Source organism: Labeo rohita, chromosome 18, assembly GCF_022985175.1.
Source record: "Labeo rohita strain BAU-BD-2019 chromosome 18, IGBB_LRoh.1.0, whole genome shotgun sequence".
Classification (NCBI taxonomy): domain Eukaryota; kingdom Metazoa; phylum Chordata; class Actinopteri; order Cypriniformes; family Cyprinidae; genus Labeo; species Labeo rohita.
Window position 1 is genome coordinate 18,102,358 of NC_066886.1, and position 17,370 is coordinate 18,119,727.

The window sequence follows — 17,370 nt, forward strand, 5'->3', positions numbered from 1 at the left end:
GTGTTCCATCCCTTGTTATGAAAAGTGTACTCCTAAAAGGATAGTTCAACCAAAAATGAAAATTCTGTCATTAATTACTCACCCTTATGTCTTTGCAAACCCATAAGACCTTTGTTCATCTTTGGAACACAAATTAAGATATTTTTAATAAAATCCAAAAGCTTTCTGACCCTGCACGGACAGCAACAGCAGACACCTTCAAGGCCCAGGAATGTAGTTAGCAGTCAGCAGCACACATGTTGGAACCGAGGTTGACCGTTTTAATTTTAGACTGAACTATGCCTTTTTTGCAGCCTAGTGAACATTTTAGATGTTGTATTCCTCATAGCATGGCCATATCAAGGATTTACAGACTTAACAATACATTTTTTAGATTAGTAACAATTAAGTCAAGAATGTTATCATTATGAAATATTTTAATATATTTTTTATAAAATAATGAAAACATAATTTACACATATTAAATGTACACTCATTGATACAACATCCCCAAAGAAACTGAAAGATTGATCAGTTATCAATAGTTAAATCGAGGCATCAGAGCCACTGTTTCATGCATGAAGCTAATGAAAACAGAGACAAAAAGATGAATTACAATAGTTTCTTTAAAAAAAAAGAAAAGGATAAAATCAGCTTTGTACAAAAGATCATGAATCAAACAAAATATAAAGGAGAACCTAAAAAATACATCAACTCAGTACCCTCCAATAATGTTACCAAATCTGTAGTCTAGTAATTTTCACCTCGAATTTGACTTGCATTTAATAAAAAAAGAACAAGAATCAAAATAAATAGTCAAAATATTACACATAAAAATAAACCTTCAAATATTACAGCCGGACTATATAATTTGCAATGATTTAAGAATGCGCAACACAGATGCACATAGAATATTTTCACAATATTACTCGTATTTACTTTTTAAAAATAAAAAAACTAACAAACTTAATAAAAACACCTCCACCCATCTATCAAAACAAACAAACAGAAATCATAAGACAATCCATGGTGTAGATATGACACCCAGCAACCCAAAACTGAGTGAGACACCAAGAGTCTAAAAAACCTCCCACTTTTTTGACAGAAAAACACTCATGGTGGGTGAAGTTCTTGTAGTCACAGCAATGAGATGACAATCTGATAATAAAACAATAAAAATGAATCTAAAACAGTGGGGCGAATGAGCTTATCATAATATGATAATGTCCAGAGTGATGATGTATAACTAAAAGTTCCAAACATGTACACAGACTCATTTAAAGGGACAGTCCACTCATTTACTCACCCTCATGTTGTTCCAAACCCGTACGATTAGCTTTCTTCCGTGGAACTTAAAAGAATACAATGGAAGTCAATGGGAACCAAAACTGTTTCTTTTATGTTCCATGGAAGAAATAAAGTCATACAGGTTTGGAACAACATGAGGGTGAGTAAAAACGTGGACTATTCCTTTTTCCTCATACTTTATAGTGGGGAGAACATGTAATGCTAGCTATCAGCAGTTCAAAGATTTGTATAAAATCACTATATGTACAATTACACTACTAAACAGCTGCAATGAATGATGTCAGGTCTTTTTTGGACAACAGCGTTTCAGTGGCACGTTAATAAGTGAAAAAAAAAACAAAACAAATCTAAGATTACGAGATTAAAGTCAAAGTATTACGAGAATAAAGTCGAAATTCTATGAGAATAAAGTAGAAATATTTCGAGAATAAAGTCGAAATATTATAATAGAGAATAAATTGACCTACATGCCGCTGAAACTTGAGGTGAATACAGTGATCTGTCACACCACATTAAAAACACGATTATTGTAATAGACATATTGTTTGTATTTCGTTATAAAACTGACAGATTTTGAAAGCTGAGACTTTGGAAAAATCTCCCGGTGTTCCCAGTCCGGGCCATTTGCATGCGCAATAGGCTACTTTATTCTGGAAATATTTCGACTTTATTCTGGAAACATTCCGACTTTATTCTCAAAACATTCCAACTTTATTCTCAAAACATTTAGACTTTTATTTTTATATAAAGTCAAAATTACGAGAATAAAGTCAAAATACAAGAATAAAGTCGAAATATTTCAAAAATAAAGGTGAAATATTTCTACATTATTCTTGACTTTTATTCTTGTAATTCTGACTTTATTCTCATAATTTCAACTTTATTCTTGAAATACTTCGACTTTATTCTCACAATTTTGATTTCATTCTCAAAACATTTCGACATTATTCTTGAAAAATTCTGACTTTATTCTCGTAATTTCGACTTTATTCTCAAAATATTTTCACTTTATTCTCAAAACATTTCGCCTTTTATTCTCGCAATTCCAACTTTATTCTTGTAATATTTCAACTTTTATTCTCGTAATTTCATCTTTATTCTCAAAATATTTCGACATTATTCTCATAGTATTTCGACTTTATTCTTGTAGTATTTGACTTTATTTTCGTAATTTCTACTTTTTTCTTAAAATATTTTGACATTATTCTTGAAACATTTAGATTTTTATTCTTGTAATTCTGACTTTATTCTCATAATTTCAACTTTATTATTGAAACTTACTTTATTCACGTAATATTTCACTTAATTCTCGTAATTTCGACTTTATTCTCTAAATACTTTGATTTTTTGTTCTCCTAATTTCAACTTTATTCTCAAAATATTTTCACTTTATTCTCAAAACATTTCGCCTTTTATTCTCGCAATTCCAACTTTATTCTTGTAATATTTCAACTTTTATTCTCGTAATTTCATCTTTATTCTCAAAATATTTGACATTATTCTTGTAGTATTTCGACTTTATTCTCAAAACATTTCGACATTATTCTTAAAATATTTAGACTTTTATTCTTGTTATTCTGACTTTATTCTCGTAATTTCAACTTTATTCTCATAATTCCGACTTTATTCTCAAAACATTTCGACATTATTCTTTAAAAATTTTGACTTTATTCTCGAAACATTTACTTTTTTATTCTTGTAATTCTGACTTTATTCTCAAAACATTTCGACTTCATTCTCGAAACAGTCTGACTTTTATTCTCGCAATTCCAACTTTATTCTTGTAATATTTCAACTTTATTCTTTTAATTTCATCTTTATTCTCAAAATATTTCGACATTATTCTCATAGTATTTCAACTTTATTCTTGTCATTTCAACTTTATTCTCAAAATATTACGACTTTAATCTCGTAATCTTAGATTTTTTTTAACATGGCACTAAAACGCTGTCGTTTTTTTTTTAAATCTCTCACCCCATAAATAAACAAAAACCTTTGCGTTTTACAATGCTAGTTACTGTCATAGGCATGTATATAGTTGTTTTTGTGTGTCTGAGCAAAGCAGACACATTATATTTTCACGTATAGCTATGATGACTAATACAATATAAAGTTAACCGACTGTTGCAGTGCTTTTTGATGTGAATAAATAGAGACGAATAGATCAGGCGATCGAGAGGGCAGCTTACGGGTCCTGAGAGAGGAGAAGATATTTTTTCCAGTCGCATCAGGTTAAAGGGATGGAGAGAGCTGATATGAGTCGTAATTTACAACACATCGCTGGTCACAGCTGACCACTTTAAGGCAGACATGTACAGAGTAACGTGGGGTACATGAGAAACCGTATCCGATCCAGCCTGACTGTTATTCCAGTTCCGTAATCGAGTACAGTGTGGATCGTCATAGTATGTAAACACGATGATCTGTCTAGAAGTTGAAAACAGCCATCTATTGCCAACAGTCGTTTCACCTGATAAACCTGAACTAAATACAAATAGAAAAATAGAGTCTGTATGGGACACAGCTGACTAGGGTTTCTTAGTGTCGGCTTTGCATATACATATACATATACAGTGTCGAAATCTGACAGAACAGCCCAAGTTTACACACAGTGCTATGCCGAAACCATACGTAGGAGAGAAAGTGGCATTTCCTGTCACATGACATTGACCGATGTCCATGCACAGAGGAAACGATGGGTGTAACATCACAGTTTTAGTAGTGGTTGCTATCACTGGTTTTTCCGTTCTGGAGAAGTGAAGATCTACAGAGCCATTATTGCAGAGTTTCAGTCACTACAGGAAGTCTGTTAGAAGATAAATCAGCTGAGATGAGGATGGTTTGAACAATACGATAGCGTTTAATGTACCTGCGCGATGTAGAATTACTTTACAGTGTGAGTCGTTCCCAGACCGCTGTACTTTTTCCTCACAATTACAGTACCGTGATTTCTCGCGACGTTTTGGGAAAGGTAGGATCTCTCACGTGGCTCAAGTGTCGTTTTTTTGTTGCTTTTTTTTTGGCTGTTGAGCTGACTGTGCACTAAATAGACCTCTCTGATGTTAGCGTCTTACAGTTTGACTGGCTCAAGCTTCGTGTCAACTCGTTGAGTATAAAAATAAATCTAGAATGAGAAAATAGTTCCGAAAGTAGATGAGGAGCTCGCTCGATTCAAGGTAGGAAATCGTGTGTTGAGTTTGTTTGTTTAAAAATAGACATTTGTACCGGCTTTAAGTTAAAGCTTTAAAGTCAGACCTGTATGCAAACTCTTTCGGTTTCCCTCAGTCGTACTTTCGTGAAGCTCACAGTTTCTTTCGTGTGTGGTGAGGACGAGGCCTAGATGAGGGCGAGCGGGACAGTGGATGTACTGGACAATATGAGACTGGGAAGTCAATTAGCTGTTGGCACTGAACGTGCCATATTAGGCGGAGTACAGGTACGTGAAGATCTCCTCTCATCTTGTCTTAAATGAAAGGGAACAGTCATTTCCTCTCAGGTATGGTTGAGGATAAGAGTTTGCTGAACTTGCGGAGCTGTTCACTGGCTGAGTGCGATTCCTCCTGTAGACGCTGGTTGTTCTGTCTTAGATTAGCCATCTCTGCTAACAACGCTGCCTTGTCCTGTTTCTCCTGAGAGGGTGGGACAGGAAGGGTAAGTTACTTTAAAATCCTCAGGAATTTCAAGGCATAGTTCACCCAGAAATAAAAATTCTGTCATAAATTTTTCACCCTCATGTCATTCCAAACTTGTAAGACCTTAGACCTCAGAACACAAATTTGTATATTTTTGATGAAATCTGAGAAATCTAAAATAATTTAATACATTTCACCACTGATGTCACATGGACAATTCCAACAAAGTCCTTACTAACTTTCTGGGCCTTGAATGTGGGGTCAGAAAGCTTTCAGATTTAATAAAAAATATCTTAATTTGTGTTCCAAAGATGAATGAAGGTCTCACGGATTTGGAATGACATGAGGGTGAGTAATTAATGACGGAATTTTCATTTTTGGGTGAACTATCCCCAAACGTCATCACACCAAACAGTAATTTTAACTTAACATTTTTATATAACTGACTACTTTGTGTTTGAATACTCAGCAATAAAATTACAACAACTTGTAACTTACTTTTTCCAGATCATTGTTCAGCTGTTTCAGCATGACTTCCAGATGATACAGACGCCCAGATAGGTCATTAGGAACCTCTTCACTGCAACACACACAAATGAAAAACAAGTTAATACTAGTATCCTAGTATAGAAGATTCTTATTCCAAACATTTAAATACTTATTGTATTTTTGAGTTAATTTGAGGTTAAGCAAGTTATTGCAGAGCCAACACTGAAACCTTTGCATAACAATACGGATAACAAGACCTAAACCGCAGAAAACGCAGAGGAAGAGCAAGTATATATACAGTTGTGTATTCGTCTTACCTGCTGAATGTAGGAGTGGTACGGGGAGTCTGTGGCGTGTGGAAAGGCACCGGGCTGATGACGGGTCTCAACTCATTGCCGCCCGTGTGAGACTCAGACAATGAAAATAAAGAAACAGCTCTTTGCACTGTAACAAACAAACAAATGAATGCATAGATTTAATCATTCAGATTGTGATGATTTACTCTTTTATGCCTTTTTATACTACATGGGACTGTTGTAAGAACAAAAACTTAATGGCAGTCTATAAACCATAAAGAGTCACAGTGTTCACACTCTTCAGTGGATTCATACTACAAATGGCTTACGTATAGTCAATGCATATTAAATTGGGGTAGGAGAAAGTTAATTGAAAATGTCATCACATTTATTTGGAAGCACATGTCAGTGTCAAAAATTATGAGATAAAAAGACAAAATTGTGAGAAAGTTGAAATGAGAAAAAAATCAATTACATAAAATGTCAAAATCAGATGAAAAGTTGACATTTCTGCCACAAATGAAAAAAATAATGCTTTGATAAATCATAATTATGACCAAAAAGTTGAGAATTCTGAGATAAATTGCAAAAATTATGGCGTAAAATGTCAGCATTCTGAGATAAAAGGACAAATTTATCGAAATGAGAAAAAAATATGTAAAATGTCAAAATCAGACATTTCTGTCACAAAAGAAAAAAAAAAAAACAATCTTGCTTTGGTAAATTGTAATTATGACCAAAAAGTTGAGAATTATGAGGTAAAACATCAAAATAATGACTTAATGTTAAGCTTATGAGATAAAAAGACAAAATTGTGACCTAAAATGTCGAAAGTATGAGATAAAAAGACAAAATTATGAGATAGAAGTCAAAATATGAAAAAAAAAAAAAAAAAAAAAAAAAATGAAATGACAGAAAATGTTGAAATCAGATGAAAAGCTGACATTTCTGCTACAAAAGAAAAACAAAATCATGCTTTGGTTTTAAACCAGTTTAAAATTATGAGATAAAAAGTTGCAATTATGGGATAAAAGTCAAAATTATGACTTAAAATATCAAAATTATGAGATAAAGACTAAATTATGAGAAAGACGAAACGAGAAAAAAATCTTAAAATATAACATAAAATATCAAAATCAGATGAATAGCTGACATTTCTGCCACAAAACAAAAAAAATCATGCTTTGGTTAATCATAATTATGACCAAAAAATTGAGAATTGAGATACAAAGTTGCAATTATAAGATAAATTGTAAAAATTATGACTTAAAACGTCAAAATTCTGAGATAAAAAGACAAAATTATGAGAAAGTTGAAATGAGAAAAAAAATGTCAAAAATGTGAAAATTATGACTTAAAATGAAGAAATTCTGAGATAAAAGACTAAATTATTAGTTGAAAAGAGAAAAGAAATCTATTACATAAAATGTTGAAGTCAAATGAAAAGCTGACATTTCTGCCACAAAAGAAAAAAAAAAATCATGCTTTGGTAAATCATAATTATGACCAAAAAGTTAAGAATTATGAGACAAAATGTCAAAATCATGACTTTAAATGTCAAAATTATGAGATAAAAAGACAAAATAATGGGATAAAGTTTGAATAAGTAAAAAAAAAAATATCAATTACATAAAATGTGGAAATCAGATAAAAAGCTGACATTTCTGCCACAAAAGAAAACAATCATGCAATTATGACCAAAGAGTTGAGAATTATGAGATAAAAAGATGCAATTAAAAAGTCAACATTATGACTTAAAATGTTAAAATTATGAGATAAAAGGAGTAAATTTTGAGAAAAAGTCAAAATGAGAGAAAAAAATCAATTACATAAGATGTCGAAATCTGATAAAAAGCTGACATTGAGAAAAAAGACTGAATTATGATAGAAAATGTCATAATTATGAGATATAGTCATAGAAATTAGTCTAAATTATTAAATAAAAAGTCCTAATTTTGGCACAAATCACAATGATGGGGAAAAAAGGTCATAATCAACTTACTTCACAATTTGTATGTATGTACTTTTATGTAATAAATATGATTAACCAAAACATAAAATGGGCTTCCATAACTTAAAGTATCTCAGTTTGACTTCAGGATGAAACACATCAGACAAACACAACCTCATACCTTCATATGCCTTGGCTGCATTAACTAAGCTGGACCACTCAAGACCACAGGCAGTGTCAGGAAGCGGCATGAGTCCGGGGTCCAGTCTTCTGAGAGGTGGAACCTTATCCCTCACCTCAGTTAGAGACAATTCTGATGCAGACAACGGTACTGGGACGACAAAAAAATTGACAGTTTACCCCAAAGCTATTAGTACCAACCATACCAACCGACTATGATCTGCAAATCATGACTACCTTTCTTACTAGGTATGAGGGCTCCGTGACTGGTGTTGTGGCGACGAGTAGGCAGCGTGCAAGTGAAAAGAAGGTCACTGGGCGGCACTTGTCCTTCAAAAAGAGGTGTGCTTGCATAACTAGAATCTCTCCGTCCACTGCACAGACTCTCATCCGAGAAAGTACGTTGCAGGGTCCGATGAGGAGACTGTAGAGCAAACAATGTGCTAATGAGTTTGATTGTGAAGTGTACAAGCAGAAGTTTGTATTTTTGTCTCATTCTAGTGTTTGTTTACCGCATCCCGTGATGGCGTCTCTGTAGGGTTGTCCATGATGATGAGCTTTTTCAAGTCGTCCTCAATGGTGCTCTTGTGAGATCTGCGTGGTGAGCGTAGGTCCCTCAGAGAGGCACGTAGCCGGGGCTGTCCGAACACATTCTTATTGTTCATATCCACTTGCCTGAAAGCACACATTATAATCAGGACCAAGATTCAAATATGTCATGCATCTGTTTCATATGGATAAACATGAAATATACATTTCACAAACACATACTTGTTGCTGTTGCTGTCAGTGGAGGTGGTGCTGGTTGCTGTGCTGTTCTCCTCCTGTTGCCATGTACTCTTGCTCTTACTAAATGACTTGGGGGCGGAGCTTGAAAGCTGGGCGGAGCCTGATGTGGGTGTGACTGTTGAAGATCTGAAAGGCCGGGGTTTGTCGGCCACAGCAGGGGCCTTGTACCCTTGAGGGGTATAGCAGGTCCTAAATCCCAGACACAAAAATACTCAATTCATATGTCGGTAGGTCAGACCTGAATTATCCCATATGTGTGTTATGGTTTGCTATGTTTATTGAGGTACACATTGAAAAGTTTTAAGTCAATAAGATTTTTTATTTTTTTTTTAAATAAAAGAAGCTCCAGAAGGAAACACGAGGCATTAAGAGTCGGGGGGGGTGAAAACTTTTAGAATTGGAAGATCAGAGTAAATTTACTTATTTTATCTTCTGTAGCCTCTGAAGGGCAGTACCAAATGAAAAAAATATTATATTTAGGCAAAATAAGGAAAATTATCACATCTCCATATTGTTCAAAAGTTTTCACCCCCCGGCTCTTAATGCATTGTTTTTCCTTCTGGAGCATCAGTGAACGTTTGAACCTTTTGAATAATTGCATGTGAGTCTTTCAGTTGTCCTCAGTGTGAAAAGATGGATCTCAAAATCATACAGTCATTGTTGGAAAGGGTTCAAATACACAAAAATGCTGGAAAACCAAAGAATTTGCGGGACCTGAAGGATTTTTTCTGAAGAACAGCAGGTAGTTGTTCAAGACAAACAAGAGACTCATGAACAACTATCACTAAACAAAAAAACACAGCTGTGGATCATTCAGGTAACAACACAGTATTAAGAATCAAGCGTATGTAAACTTTTGAACAGGGTCATTTTTATAAATTCAAATATTATTTTCTCTTGTGGACTATATGTAATCTTTTATGTGAAATATCTTATTCAGGTCAGTACTAAATAAACAATAACACTTATTTTGGTAAAATAAGTAGCATTTTTAATGATTCTTAATAGGGGAAGCAAACTTTTGACCTCAACTGTACATTCCAGAACAAATCCAATACCTTGATTTGATGTTGTTGACATTGGCTGATCCAGGAGGGGGGAATGTGCGTGTGCGATAGTTCTTGGTTTGATTGTCAGATGCGATGAGGGGTGACGACTCCCTGCGGCGACCCTCTCCGGACATCCTCCCTCCCGTTCCAGACAGCTCCTGCAAGCCGCTGTAGGTAGCAGAGCCATGCAGAGGTTTATGGGGGGTTCCTGCAAGACTGCGGCTAGGTTTGGTTCCTTTAGTGTTAGGACTTGGCGTGTAGAGAGACGCATCAATGCCACTGTCACTGGAACCTCCCTTGCCCATGAGGTCAGGGTCGGGGTCTGACGGGTCACTCAGGGCACCGGAAACCCCACCTCCCACGCTGTCAAACCAGCGCTCGTCGCTGTGACTGCTGGAAGCATTACTGGAGAGCGTGTTACTGCTGGAGTGACTGGAATAGTGTGCCTCACCCTGAGAGAGAAAGCAGGAGGAAGAGTGATTAGTACACAAGGGATAAATTAAACATAACTTTCTGGTTGCATTGATGATGAGGATGAGTTCTTACCTTAGAGTGGCGGTTTGGAGAGTCCTTCCCTGCAACATCCTGTCGAGTCTGTCTTCTCGGAGCAGAGCCAACTGAAACGCCTCGTGATGAAGCAGGAACATGCCACATGGGCTCTGTCCGACACAAACACAAAAGGGGTGAAGCCCAATTCACACTGACAAATTTTTAAAAGTTTAAACAAAGTATAATTGTGTCAGAGACAGAAATTGTTGAATAGTCAGTATTTTTGTTTTCTTCTTACACAAGAAGTATTCTTATAACTTTATAACATTAAGGTTGAGCCACTGATGTCACATGGACTATTTTAACGATGTCCTTACTGCCTTTATGGGTCATGAATGTGTCAGTTGCATTGCTGTCTATGCAAGCTCAAAAATATCTCATCAAAAATATTTCATCAAAAATATCTTAATGTGTTCAATGGTTTTTGTAAAGAAGCCTGTATTTACGGTGTATCCAGCAGAGGGCAGAGTTCACTCAGTAATGTGGTGGTACACAAAACACATTTACACCAGTTTTTGTTTAAGGACTGGTTCTCTCTACATATCTTTGCATCATACATGTTTGTTTACCTGACTTGTTGCGTTCCATCGTGCTTTCTTGGCTAGTGAAACCAGATGATGATTCTCCACTCGAGACATCGACTGTAACGTGTGGATCAAATGGCTGGAGAGGCCGCTGGACTGACCCAAACCTACACACACAACAAATATTAACATGTTATTTTATACATTTTTATTTAACTTACTATAATAAGATGCTAGCCAGTTAAATGGGATTGTGGAAAGGGTTTCTAAATGACAGGTTCACATAAAAAACATTTACATATAATCCACAAGAAAAACTAATAGTTGAATTTATAAAAATGACCCATTTAAATGTTAGTATATGACTGATTCTTAATACTGTGTTGTTACCTGAATGATCCACAACTGTTTTTTTTTTTTTTAGTGATAGTTGTTCATGAGTCCCTTGTTTGTCCTGAACAGTTAAACTCCCTGCTATTCTTCAGAAAAATGCCCCAGGTCCCACAAATTCTTTGGTTTTCCAGCATTTTTGTGTATTTGAACCCTTTCCAACAATGACTATATGTTTTAGAGAGCCATCTTTTCACATTGAGGACAACTGAGAGACTCATATGCAACAATAACAGAAGTTTCAAATGCTCACTGATGCTCCAGAAGGAAAAACGTGCATTAAGCCACAAAACAAAACAAAACAAGCTGTTGATCCTTTGCCTAAGAACACAGTATTAAGAATCAAGCATATGTAAACTTTTGAACGGGGTCGTTTTTATAAATTCAACTATTTTTTTCTCTTGTGGACTATATGTAAATGTTCTTCAAGTCAGTACTAAATATAAAATAACATGTATTTTGTATGATTCCTCTTATTTTGGTAAAATAATTAACATTTCAAATATTCCGCAAGGTGTATGTAAACTTTTGACTTCAACTGTATATACAACTGTATTGGAGTTGCGCTCAAAAGTGGAGGCAGATGAATGCGAGCTGGCAGACAAAATGTGACTTGAGAAGTCCTGCATACATCACCAGAGAGAACTGTATCATTTTGATTAAATCTCCAAGGTCAAATTAAAAATCAAGAAAAAAAAAAGGAAACACACACAGATGAATTGTTCACAATAAGATATAACATGCATTTAGAAAATAGGGTTAAATTTCACTTTATGCCAACTTCAATAAAAGACAATCCAAGCATTTGATTTGGTATAACATGAATCAATGAGTCATAATGTAATTTTAATAATGAGTATTAAAATAATAATAATAATAATAAAAAAAAAAATGTAACAGAATCATTTTGACCCCGCAGCTACATCTGCATCATACACATGCCACACTGAATCCCAAGTCTCTTGCAACCCAAGTGTTCTGTCACTTGTCACCTTGTGGGTTCGAGTGGTGATGTACGGCCAGATCTGATGGGACTAATAATAGCACTTATTAGCACATCTCGCTGAATCACCACCATAAACCGAGTCAGTGTGAAATGTTAACAGACTCACAGTACCCCAACATTTCTCTATAACGCCCTAATGCACTTTAAACTGTTGACACATTCTTAAACACTGTGTGAGCTGGAAGTTGCAACTGACTTTAGTATTTAAATGTATTTTCAAGGAAAACTGATTATTGTATAGAGGGTGGGGCTTGAATTCATCTCAACTCCACGTAAACTCTAGCTGGCAGAAAAGTTGGGAGAAGAAGGGTTAAATGAGCAGTTTACCCAAAAATGTAAATTCTGTCATTGATTACTCACCCTCATGTTGTTGCAAGCCCGTAAGACCTTTGTTCATCTTCAAAACACAAGTTAAGTATTTTTGATGAAATTCAAGAGCTTTCTGACCCTGCATAGACAGTAATGCAACTGACACATTTAAGGCTCTCGGGTTTCATCAAAAAAAATCTTTATTTTTGTTCCAAAGATGAACAAAGGTCTTACGGGTTTGGAACGACATTAGGGCGAGTAATTAATGACAGAATTTTCATTTTTGGGTGAACTATCCCTTTAAGGATGTTGCTGACTGATCTCAGCAGAAAATAAATGCCATTTCAGAAAGGAAGCAAATTTTCAGGTGTTCAGTAAAGATTACAAAAACAATTTATTTCTACAGATTAACTTGCACAGATTAAAATGTTCGCCACAAGACTAGTAATGTGGTCCATTTTGATTCATATGCGGACTTTAAAATATGGTGCAGAATCACAATTATCTTGCTAATAAAGCTCTTTGTGAACTCTATAAATATTTAAGGTGTTTATTATGGGGGTGGTGTTTGGAGGGGACAAGCCCTAATTAGATACAGAACAACCAGGATATGCTAATCAATGACCCACTTTTTTTAAATACATTAAATATGAATGCATGTGACTAGGAAACACTAAAAAAGGGGAAATACAGCATGAAGTCAGCATGATTTTTTTTGGCCATTTCCGTTCTTGTTCCTAGTCTTATTGTGAACAATTTAGTGTGTTAACTTCAAAAATCCCCAAACATTCACATCAAGTTCCTCTGGTTGAAAAGGGCAGCTAACCATCAAGCACAATATGAAAGTCTGCACATGCCATGACCTCTGCATTATACACAATCGTACACCGACACACAATAAGCTTGTAAATTAGCAGCAGTCTATGTCAAGCTGATACATGCCTCAACCGCAGCCACTCATTTATCATCAAACACACCCACTGATGATGGTAAAGAGCGCCTGGAGATGTTCATTTCTACCCTACATTTCTAACATTTATAGCTTCTGCTGTATCAGTTCCCAGAAGTTATAGGCAAAATATTGAATATTAGCATTAAATGAAAGCATGGAAATTTCAATAATGTCTCTGATAGCAAACAGGGTTGGAAAGTTCAGTTCCCACAATTTGAGTGTATGTGAGTGTATATCACTACAGTTGAAGTCAAAAGTTTACACCCCCCCTTTCAGAATCTGCAAAATGTTAATTATTTTACCCAAAAGAACAGGGGTCATACAAAATACATGTTATTGTTTATTTAGTACTGACCTGAATAAGATATTTTACAGAAAAAGATGTTTACACATAGTCCACAAAAGGAAATAATAGTTGAATTTATTAAAAAAAAAATACACCTGTTCAAAAGTTTACACCCCCTTGATTCTTAATACTGTATTCCTATCTGAATGATCTACAGCTCTGTGTGTGTGTTTTTGTCCTGAACAGTTAAACTGCCTGCTGTTCTTCAGAAAAGTCCTCTAGGTCCCACAAAGATTCTTTGGTTTTCCAGCATTTTTGTGTATTTGAACCCTTTCCAACAATGACTGTATGATTTTGAGATCCATCTTTTCACACTGAGGACAACTGATGGACTTATATCCAACTATTATAGAAGGTTCAAATGCTCACTGATGCTCCAGAAGGAAAAAAAAACGTGCATTAAGAGGCAGGGGTGAAAACTTTTGAACAAAATGGAGATGTGTACATTTTTCTTATTTTGCCTAAATATATATATATATTTTTTCATTTAGTACTGTCAATCAGAGGCTACAGAAGATAGTTACATGTTTCCTAGAAGACAAAATAAGTTCAAGATCTTCAAATTCAAAAAGTTTTCACTCCCCGCTGTGGATCATTCAGGTAACAACACAGTATTAAGAATCACAAATCAATGTAAACTTTTGAACGGGGTCATTTTTATAAATTCAACTGTTATTTTCTCTTGTGGGCTATATGTAAACATCTTATTCAGGTCAGTAAAATAAAAATAACATGCATTTTGTACAACCTCTTATTTTGCAAATTCTGAAAGGGGGGTGTAAACTTTTGACCGCAACTGTATAAAATGAAAATGCTTAAAAACACTAGCCCTAGTTGCCAGTGAATGGCTCATTTATGAATTTTAGTGTGTGAATCTCTCAGAATTCTCATATTTTGAAACAAAAACAACAATGATGCCAAATGCTTCAAAAAATAAAACAACTGACCCGTCTCGAGTGGGTTTATAGTGGACAAAGGGTCCGCTGAGTCCCGGCACTCCCAGTGCGGTGGAGCTGAACCCAGAGCCTGGACTGGAGAAGCTAGCCGAAGGGTTTCTGTACGGCATACCTCTGTCCCCGGCAAGAGGAGACACACTGTAATGGTTCTCTGGGTAACTGACAGGCCTGTGGGAGGAGACGGAAATAGCTAGTGAGAAGAAAAACACAACCAACAGATCTGGCCAATAGTTGGTTTCCTTGAAATTTTAACTATATGCTGAAATGTCTTACCGTTTAGCAGAGATGTGTTGTGGCTCCCTGTATGGAATGGGGACCAGAGCTTTATGTGTACGGCTGGGGACTGGTGGGGGTCCACTGGGGGTCCAGCGCTGAGCAGAGCTGTGTGTACCAGGGGGGCTGTCCCAGCGCCATACTGGGGTTCGCTGCCCACCACGATACCCTGCAGCCACCGGCTCTGCTTCTCCCTTCTGCTCCATCATCTTCATCTCGTACTCCTCTGTACAGCCCCTACAAACAGACAATCATTCCATATATTATACATATATATACACATGTATATTAGTGCTGTCAAAATTATTGCATTAACGCAGGAGATTATTTTTTCTAGTTTAATGGCGTTAGCAATATTTAACAAAGTTGACGCAGGGGTGGAGCTAGGTTTGGCCACCCCACTCACAACTGCTGCTTCTGTCTTTTGTTTCGTCTTGACAAGAAGTGTGTTTATTTATTCACAGAATGCCTTTACGACCACATGGGGGACTTTTCAGACATGCACTCCAACTTCACTTCAGCGTCAGGCGCTAGTCAAATGAGCGCAGGTAAGTTACAGGTGTTAAAACTTTCCTTGTAGCACATTCGCTTCAATTACACACACAAATTTGGCGGCACGTGCTGTAGCCTGTATCATTTTTATATTAAAGTGCAAATGAAACTACGAGCATGCATGTCAAATCCGTGTCATGTTCAGCAGCGGCAGCTCTTAAAGTAATAGCAGCCAAATAAGCTAAGAACCCAGCTGCTGTGATTTCTATTAATCAAAAATCAAAAGAAAAAGAGGAAATTAATACCTTTTGCAGCTTTAAGGATTCATCTATATTTAATTTAATATTTAGTGTTTGATAATTTTGTTAAATTTCTGTATGTCCTACTGGCTGAAGGGCACAGGTAAATAATGGGTTTATGTGAAAATTGTTTTAAGTTCATTCAAAATAGTTGTTATTTTTTAAAGTCTAATAAATGTCAACATTGATAGCTCTCAATTATACTGTAATATTGAACGGCTATAGTCAATGGTTAAATATTAAATACTAGGAAAAAAAAATCCTAGAGACATCAATAGCACTGGTATCAGTGATACTCACCTTCAGTCATAAAAAAAAAAATATTTAACAAAAATTAAAAATATACTGTGTTTATGTTGTTTCTACATTAATTTGAAGAATGTAAAAATATAAGAGCATATTTAAAATTTTTAATGTTAGGTGGGATTTATCACGATTAATCGTGATTAATTTCAGAGAAAAATATGTGATTAATTCGTTATTTTTTTTTTTTATATATACACACACTCTACTGTCCACAATTTTGGTCGGTAAGTTGTTTTTATTTCACATATTTTTGTGAATAAATATTATTTTTTTTCTCAGGATTCTAAAGAATGAAAGTGCAAAAGAACAGAATTTATTTGAAATAGAAATCTTTTCTTGTTTTGTGGTCCAGGGTCACATATCAATCATAAGGTCAAGGTTTTTTTTCAAATTGAAAGCTGAAAGCTGAATAAATAGGCTTTCAATTGATGTATGGTTTGTTATGATAGAACAATACTTGGACAACTATTGGAATATTTGGAATCTGAGGGTGCACAAAAAATCAAAATATTGGGAAAAGCGCCTTTAAAGTTGTCCAAATTAGGTTAGCAATGCATATTACTAATCAAAAATTAAGTTTTGATATATTTATGGTAGAAATTTACAAAATATCTTAATGGAACATGATCTTTACTTAATATCCTAATGATTTTTGGCAAAAAAAAATATATATATAATTTCGACCATACAGTGTAGTACTGTTGGCTATTGCTACAAATATACCTGTGCTACTTAAGAATGGTTTTATTGTCCAGGGTCACATTTTATAAATGTCAATTCTGATCAATTTCATGCATCCGTGTTAAATATAATTATGTAATTAAATGTACTAATTGCTTAAAAATCCAAAATTTTGAACAGTAGATAATATAATTACAAATAAACATTAAAACCTCAGGGAACCCCTACACTACAATGATCATAGTTGCGGCCTCTGAAACTGTTACACCATTACTTTATTTGCATTTCCATGCTGGTTTATTATGGTTTGTATGTTAGATAAACCACTCGTAAGCAATTTTTGCAGCTGGTCATTTAGCATGTCAGCCTCATCCTGTCTAAACAAGCTGAAATGAGGATCAGACCGCTTGTCTCAAGTCAAAAGTCTGGCTATGTGACTGTTTTGAAGCCTGTGTGCCAAATGAAAACTCTTCATCCCGTGTTACGAATGTTAAGGGATGTTTCAAAAGAATAGTTCTGCAGTAATTTGAGTGTGTACTTAAGCACAGCGGGTCTAGTTCACTGGCAGATTAGTCCCAAATCCCTGTTGACCAGTACACCAACCCTTACTGAAT

The 17,370-nt window shown here is 35.2% G+C and overlaps 1 protein-coding gene across 3 annotated transcripts in view; it reads right to left on the reverse strand.

The window, feature by feature from the left end:
• Positions 1 to 398: 398 nt before the first annotated feature.
• Positions 399 to 17,370, reverse strand: part of sipa1l3 (signal-induced proliferation-associated 1 like 3) — a 104,479-nt gene continuing 87,507 nt past the window's right edge. For 2 of the 3 annotated variants that reach the window (XM_051134772.1, XM_051134771.1), the window contains 12 exons: positions 14,979 to 15,215; positions 14,697 to 14,873; positions 10,792 to 10,913; positions 10,220 to 10,332; positions 9,683 to 10,125; positions 8,607 to 8,813; positions 8,348 to 8,510; positions 8,073 to 8,259; positions 7,837 to 7,986; positions 5,726 to 5,852; positions 5,418 to 5,499; positions 399 to 4,916 (listed from right to left, as the gene is read on the reverse strand). In XM_051134772.1, the coding sequence (XP_050990729.1) occupies positions 4,770 to 4,916; positions 5,418 to 5,499; positions 5,726 to 5,852; positions 7,837 to 7,986; positions 8,073 to 8,259; positions 8,348 to 8,510; positions 8,607 to 8,813; positions 9,683 to 10,125; positions 10,220 to 10,332; positions 10,792 to 10,913; positions 14,697 to 14,873; positions 14,979 to 15,215 (2,155 nt within the window). In that variant the 3' untranslated portion in view covers positions 399 to 4,769. The remainder of the gene's footprint in view (positions 4,917 to 5,417; positions 5,500 to 5,725; positions 5,853 to 7,836; positions 7,987 to 8,072; positions 8,260 to 8,347; positions 8,511 to 8,606; positions 8,814 to 9,682; positions 10,126 to 10,219; positions 10,333 to 10,791; positions 10,914 to 14,696; positions 14,874 to 14,978; positions 15,216 to 17,370) is intronic. The other variant, XM_051134773.1, reaches the window with a different exon arrangement.